Source organism: Strongylocentrotus purpuratus, unplaced genomic scaffold (genome assembly GCF_000002235.5).
Source record: "Strongylocentrotus purpuratus isolate Spur 01 unplaced genomic scaffold, Spur_5.0 spur5_scaffold_17, whole genome shotgun sequence".
In the NCBI taxonomy this organism is placed as follows: Eukaryota; Metazoa; Echinodermata; class Echinoidea; order Camarodonta; family Strongylocentrotidae; genus Strongylocentrotus; species Strongylocentrotus purpuratus.
The window spans coordinates 4,004,658-4,012,623 of NW_022145602.1; the positions used below are offsets into that span (position 1 = coordinate 4,004,658).

At 37.5% G+C, this 7,966-nt stretch overlaps 1 protein-coding gene across 1 annotated transcript; it reads right to left on the reverse strand.

Annotated features, from left to right (window-relative positions):
* Positions 1-1,817: 1,817 nt before the first annotated feature.
* Positions 1,818-7,138, reverse strand: LOC580958 (small nuclear ribonucleoprotein polypeptide E-like). Its single transcript, NM_001242666.1, has 5 exons — positions 7,091-7,138; positions 5,258-5,284; positions 4,398-4,460; positions 2,488-2,566; positions 1,818-1,900 (listed from the first exon to the last, which is right to left on the reverse strand). Exons 1-5 carry the CDS (start codon positions 7,136-7,138, stop codon positions 1,818-1,820), a joined length of 300 nt encoding a protein of 99 aa, NP_001229595.1.
* Between the last annotated feature and the right edge of the window lie 828 nt (positions 7,139-7,966).

The following is a 7,966-nucleotide window of genomic DNA, read 5'->3' on the forward strand; positions in this document are numbered from 1 at the left end:
AGTGTACAGCGTTCAATTGGGAAATGAAATGTTTCAAAAGAATATAACTTGGTATATCTTCCACACCTTGTTTTTGTATCAGAGGGAAAGAGACAAACAATGGGTAAATAGAAACTTGTTTTCACTCTGATTTTCAGATAAATTTATTCGAAAATGATTGAGCTCTACTATAACATACTACTAAAAAGTCTATAAACCTTTCAAAATAATGGTTCAGGCCGTACAGAATACAAATATCAACCAGGGCCCCGTCTTACAAAGAGATGATATCAATCGCAACTTATTTGAGATCGATATCAATCGCAACTATGTACGTAAGAGATAGGAGACTGCAAACTTGCGATTGATTGGAGGACTTGCGATTGATTTGGATCAATCGCAAGTCTTCGTAAGACGTGGCCCAGGATTTAAGAAATGTTCCAGTAGTGCACTTATCTGCTTACGTGTGATTTTTAAGGAATGCTTACAACTAAGAAAATAATTAAAAGAAAAACAAGATCAACGTTTACACCAACATTAAATATTTACAGAATACAAACATGATCTTTCAATTTTAACATAATGAGTGACTTATCTTTGTTGTGTTGTAGGAAAGCTGTATAATATTGAAAAGTTGATTACTTTTTAATATTGAAAATACACATCGGGACATGTTTTGTACTACAAAACACCCCCTCGCTTTGATATGAAATAGATGTACAAATTAAAGACGAAACGCTGTTTGGTCTACACCCAGCCCATCCTATCCATATGGTCTAATAATCACTTGGTCTACTTGTTATTTGGTCTAATGACCAGTTAGGCTAATAGTCATTTAGTCTAATTTCAATTTGGTCTAATCTCCAATAAGTATACATCCCATTTGGTCTATTGTTCATTTAGTCTAATTCCCAGTTTGTCTAATGCACATTTCAACTACCATCCATAAGGGCTAATAATCATTGATGATTGTTATTTATGATTGAATGATTTTTAGACCATGTAGATAGTAGACGGGCTAGGTGTAGACCATATGGGGATAGACCAATCGGGTAGTAGACGAACTGGTTGTAGACCAAACGGCAATATACCAAAATGATTATTAAACCATGTGGATAGTAGACAGGCTGGGTGTAGACCATATGGGAATAGACCAATTGGGTAGTAGACAATCTGATTGTAGACCAAACAGCAATAAACCCACATTAGAAGGTACATTCTGAACTAAGAAGGGCTGTTGCATCAGGTCTAGCTCATTCCAGTTGAAGCATCAAGTGATAAATAAGACTAAATGAAGCAGGTAGGTGCCATCTATGTTGACAATTTTAGTTTTGATACCCTGAGAAGCAGTTAAATATAGCTGGCTCCCCCCAAAAAGAAGGATTCCTGATCAACTACATCTTCTCCAACATTATTTGCTGTTCACGGACAAGGAAATACGATTCTCTGGGAGAGACAATTCAAGCGTCAATATTTCTAATCCGTTTCACGATTATGTGCACAGTGACTGAAAATTTGAAGCTATAACATTTGCTATTTTTTGCTATTTCGTAGAACGATTCCTTTCTCATTATTCTTCCCCTTATTCGTGATGACAAGAGATCGATAATATCGGAAGCTCGAAATCAAGTAAATCTCACAATGAATGATCCCTCCTCCCAAAGATTCATGATTACAATAAAACAATAAAAAGAATCTGACCGATCACTTTGAGCTCATACACAAGAAAACAATATGACAGACGGGGAAACAAACAGATGCAATGTTATTCTAAGATGTATGATGTACAGGTATTATATACAAGGTGAAACAATAGAAAGCCGAGCGTGAGGCCACTGCTAATGAGCCGGCTCTGCAGCCCCGGCGGCTTCTTGGACGTTCTGAATCAGCGTGATGTTGTCTCCTTTCAGCAATATCCGTCCTGCAATGAAGAAGAAATGACAAAAAATGGGGGATTATTTAAAACCTGTCTGTACAAGTTTGACCAGGAGCAATTAGACCACCCACGTGGTCACTGACAGATGGCTATCTCATCAACTCAGCTTTTAATTAACATAAGAAAAAGGGGAATCATGGGGGACGGACAGGCACCGATTAGGCATTGTTTGCTTTATAGAGGGCGCAAGTAGCTATAAGTAGTGCAGTGGGGCTTAAACACGTCATTACACCATACAGAACAATTGAAACTGAAACAAATCCATTTATATCATCACAAGGTGTGTTGACCAAATACATGTAATCTTGTATAGCAACTGAAATCTGCTTGATGCCCTATAATTAATATAGGGCTTCACACTATTCTCATTTGAAATGGGGTCCGTATTTAAATTTCTTGAGTCTGTTTGCATGAGCACTATGTAAAGCTGATGTAAATCAATTAAACCTCAGGGAACTGGTCAAATATATGCAAATAAAGGACATTTGCTATTTGCTGACTCTCGAAAAAATACCTTTTTTAGTATTTTTTAGGGAAACACAAACAAAAACCACATTAAGATGTAGACTCACCTAATGGTTTCCTCGTCTTATTTTTCTTGTGGTACTCCTCAGCATCATCTAGTACTACATTCATGTACTCGTCAAATCCCTGAAGAAAAAAAAAGATTCAGAATAAGAATAGCTCAGTCACATTTATAATGCGCCTAATCCTTTGTTTCTAGGCGCAATACATATTATTACCCGTCATCGGATTCAGACTCACCAGCACACAATGTATGCACATTCTCCACTCCCTGGGGAGTATTCATGCCAGTCGCCATTTTACGAGGGCCACTTGCTCATCCAACCACATTAACTTTCGCATCCTATTGGGTACCCATCAGGGGTGATAGTGAGCACTACAAAAAAAAATAGATTTTTTTTTTTCCCTTCGACAACGCCCCCCTTGAGTAAAAAAAAAAGGTCATTGTGCATGAAATATTTGTAAATTTCAGGAGTGGTTCAGATTTACAAAAGTTTTATGCTAAAAAATAATCACACCTGTCTCTGTTGTCAAAGAATTTCGTCAACATTTTTGGCAGCCAATCTTGGACAGTCTCCCATTACAGAGGCTGTTCACACCGGCAGAGATGCGGTGTGGGAGGTACAACGTCGTTTTGGTCCGCCCAACAGCGAGCCACGGTGAGCCAAAACGGCGTGCCACTGGAGCACCTCTTGGGGGTGGTCCACGAGAGATAGCGCGGTCTAGCGGGCGCTAGAAAAAAGGGGGTGCTACGATAGACCGCGCTATCTCATTGCGGTGTGAACAGCCTCTAGGATACCACATTTCTTGGGTTTGCATTTGAGACAAGGGGATTAAAAATCACAATTGTCACAACACTTTTGTGATTCATGCAAAATTTGTGAGGTGTAAAAATGGCTGTCCTTAGAGATTTGCAAAAGTTTCTGGAGAACAGAGATTACTTGGCCATTCAAGAACCTTAAAGGTAAAGACCAGTATTGGAAACGCCCTAATTTCAAAAAATGAAATGGAAGCTCTCATTACCAATCATGTGAAAGAATGTTTTGACTAATACATGATGATAAAAAATTTGCCAGAAAACCGCCTACTAATTCATACATGTATATTTGGTAAACTTGTTTCTCTCATTGACTGTGAGAGATATAGGGTAGTCCCATATACATCTTTCTGTGTATAGTGCTTGTAACTTTACGAAGAATGGGCCAAATTTCTTATCATGTTGATGATTCCAGAACCTTGCAGATGCTAGATGCTAGATGATCAAACTTTTCTGATCGATTCCACAACATTTCTTAAACAATGCAATCGCATGACCATAACTCGTCTTTACCTTTAAAATGCAGATTTATGCAATGCATATCTTGGTAATATGCATGTATTTCCAATGGATCCTTAACCCTTTTTTAAAAATCCTCCATCTTCTTTTTCTTTTCCTTCAGGCTTCAACTACTCCACCTTGTCAATTCTCTTTCTTTGTTCTTCTGCCATCTTCTTTCTTCCTATTTTTCGAGTGATCTGTCTTTTCTCCTATTCCCCCCCCCCCCCCTTCTTCTTTTTTCACATATTCCTTCGTACTCCTCACCCCAATAAACTTTGTACATTACAGCTTCAATACACAATCAAACCTGTCTACAGCAACCGCCCAAGGGAAACACAAAAAGTGGTCTATGTAGACAGGTTCCTTTAGTACATGTTTCAATGAGAAACCATTTTCAAGGGAAACAAAACATGTTCTTGTTGTAGATAGGTGGTCTTTGTAGACAGGTTCCTTAAGTACATGTTTCAATGAGAAACTATTTTCAAGGGAAACAAAAAATGTGCATGTTGTAGACAGGTGGTCTTTGTAGACAGGTTCCTTTAGTACATGTTTCAATGAGAAACCATTTTCAAGGGAAACAATAAATGTGCTTGTTGTAGACAGGTGGTCACTCACTAAAGCATGTTTGACTATACTTACAATGATATGTCCTTCAATCCTGAGATTTGATTGGTCGTACAGCCAGATCTGAACTCTTGACCTCTGGAAAAGGAAGAAAAAAAAGAAAGGAAAGATGAATACAAAACCTCTGGTATTAAAAAAAGGTACACTTAGCGTAGAGTAATCATGATGATAATAATAATAATTAAAAGCACTGTTAAAATCTAAAGGACAGTTCAGGCATTTTATAAGGAAAATATTATTCATATTTAAAGCTGAACTGATAAGGCTTTAAATGTTTTTTTTTAATATGTATGGAAGAAAACAGATTACAGATAATCTACTGATATATATTACATTCCACAAAAAGTAAAACAAAAATGATTTAAAAAAAGAAAAATTAAAAGATTAGATTAACCATGACATTGACAATTTGGTGACAAGCAGGGAGGCAGTAAGAATGGATTATTTCTTTAAAATATCTTAGGATTTCAAAGTCTTTAAAGATAAACTCCAGTACTGGTAAAAAAAAATAATAATTCTCACAGAATCTAACGAAACTTACACTGAATGTTCAAGATTACAAATAAATGACATGTGCCAAACAATTTTGGAAGAAAATGTATACTGGCTGAGTAATGAGCATAGAAAGACAAGGAAATCAAGGTAGTACTAGCCCCGACACCATGTGTGTTGTCCCATATATAGCTTTCTATGCGAGTGCTTGTTACTTTACCAAGACTCGGTCAAATTTATTATGATTTTGATGACTCCAGAACCTTGCAGTGCACACCAATACTTACAAGCTACATGATCAACTGTTTCTGATCCTTTCACACCTTTTCTTTCACAATGCAATCGCATTACCAGTACTAAAGTTTATCTTTAAGTATACTTACATTCTGAAGATATCTGAAAATCAAGTTCTGTCAGGATAAACAAATTTGAGAAGAATAATCTGTCAAGGAAATTAATCACCTGGGAAAACAAATAAGTCACCAAATTATAACTATATAAGGTGAATGAATGGTAACATGTCTAAATCTTGTATGTACTAATACTATGTATCATGTGATAGATAGCATATGTGCGTGCAACATGACTTGATTGGCTATTGCCATTTTGCAATTCATGGATTGCAAACCTTAGTGTTACTAACAATAGACATTATCAGGGAGTCAGGGGCGATGGTCCGATAATGAGGATCGTCCGCATAAAAACGAGGATATCCTTTCTTTTTTTTGTGTGCTCTGTGGGTGTAGGGTTCCTGATACGCGCGCTAGCAATGCGAAAAACAGATTCGTTTATGCAGACGATCCTTATTCTCGGACCAGCGCGGCAGCGCCCCTTGCAGAAGCACAATATTTTAAGTCAATAAACTGTTGATGAGCAATTGCGCACACGAATAGTCAATACACACACAACACACAAATGCACGCAATGAACACGATGTGGCTGATCGGCAAGTTTGACAGTACAGTCAGTAGTGTCAGTAGACTCACGATTTGAATTTTTAAATTATTCTTTCTAACATTAGGGTGTCTGAACGATTTTTCAATTTTCAATTTGAGATCGTTTTTCACCATTTTTGTTTGATATTTGAATAAAAAATGTTATCAGAATAGAGTAAAGGAGCCCGTTTTCAGCCACTTAAGACAAAATCCTATTTTTAGGACTCTTTACTTCCTATTTATTATCATTTCTTGTTCAAATCATGAAGCAAATATTATTATTATTTAAACAAAAAAAGAATCCCAGAAAAAAATCACGAATTGCCATGACAATATTCATTTCAATTTTCACTGTTTTGAAGCCGGTTATCGGCCGAGCGTTTCAGTTTACGGCCGCATGTACAAAGTCAATAGGAAGCGCTCGCGCGCGCCGTGCGTTTCCGCGCTGATGTACAGCACAAGCGGGCGGAGCAGGTATCCCACGCCTGAGCTCCCTGGTGCTCGCCTGGCCGAAGACAGGCACAGCGGTGATCGGAAGTTGGAATCTGAATTAGACAGAGATATCATGTGTGCGTTGCGGTGTGCGGCTGCATTGATTTAATACATGCGATGAGATACTTTTGAGCTTGCGACTAGCACAAAATCGGGCTCTAAATCTGAAAAATACTTGAAATAAAGCTCATTTTATGGTACCCATATTTCTTACAGACATGCGTAAGATACTTGATTTTTCAGATTCGGGTAGCAGGACCGGCGATTACTTCGCTAAAATGTGATATTTTAGGATATATTTTTCATTGCAAATGTGGTTCTTCAGTGACACTGGCATGGTATGTTATGTGTGGGATATGTGTTACGCTATTATGCGATGTATTTTAGAGTGATTTTACCTTGTATCCAACCAATCGGCCGAAAACGGGAGCTGGCCGATTACGGGCTCCTTTACTCTAATAGATCTACATTTCAAATTTCATGTCTCACCGATGTTTCTATCAAAAGTTACAGCCCCTCCAAAACGCTGGTATATTCATATCATTTTGGTCAAAATCGACGAAAAAGACGTCCACTTAAGTACTGATTGTGAGTGAAATTAGTTGAGTTTTGTACAGTGGTGTTTGAAATGTTGAGAATCAATAGCACAGCTTTTATTTTTAATACACAGCCAGGATAGTAATGCAGGTATGTGTGCATACAAAGGCCATAGTCCCACACATTGAACAAAAATCAAAAATTTACACAGAAACGTCTCAGAAATAAAAGTCATTATTATGAAAAGGATACGATTGGTTGAACCATCACTTTCTGCACCTTCTGCCCTTTATACGCCATGTTCACAATATGGTGTTGACAGCTTCAATATGAAGGTTTGGTTAATAATTTGGAGAATAAACAAAGCAAAATCGTTCCCGCTTCGTTTATCATCCGATGGCGTCCCAGTCAATTTTCCACATGTTACCAATCGCATGGAGTAAACTTGTCACTAGAGGGCGACATTTCACAGCTTTTTCGAGTAGCGCTTTCACCGAAATAGACATGGAAAAACTTGAGGGCTCCACTTATATTTTTCGTGGTCCATATTTTCGCCCCACCTGAAAATTTGTGAGCTAAGGGAGTTCCATTCCAACTTTCAAATTGGGATGGTAGGGATGGGGAACTCGTTCTTAAACCATCCAGGATGTGCTCTTTTTTTTATTTCTTGCAAAAACTTATGATGAAGGAGGGCATGCAACTGCTCATACCCAAATTTCCTGACTCGGAAAAATCACAAAGTATATTAGAAATACTTATCAATTGCACCATAGACCTACCACACGCTCCTTATCCTTTGGACTGTCTGCATTTCTTAATGTCCAATCACTATCGTCCAGTTAATATACCGAGAAAAAGCACATTTTAGGCTCATAATTTAGATTTTACACACTACATATCTCAATGAAATTAATACTAACTTGAAAGTGCTTTAATTAGCCATCAGTTGAAACCAAGTATACTTATAGTATATGGCACCTGGCTACTCAAATACATCTCGCTGCCGTAATATGAGATGTATAATGGTTGCCCAAATAGTCAAACTATAACAAATCTCGAACTTTATTTCATAATGGTTTATTTATTTTTTAAAATCACATTGTAGCCTATTAGCTTAATGGTACGATT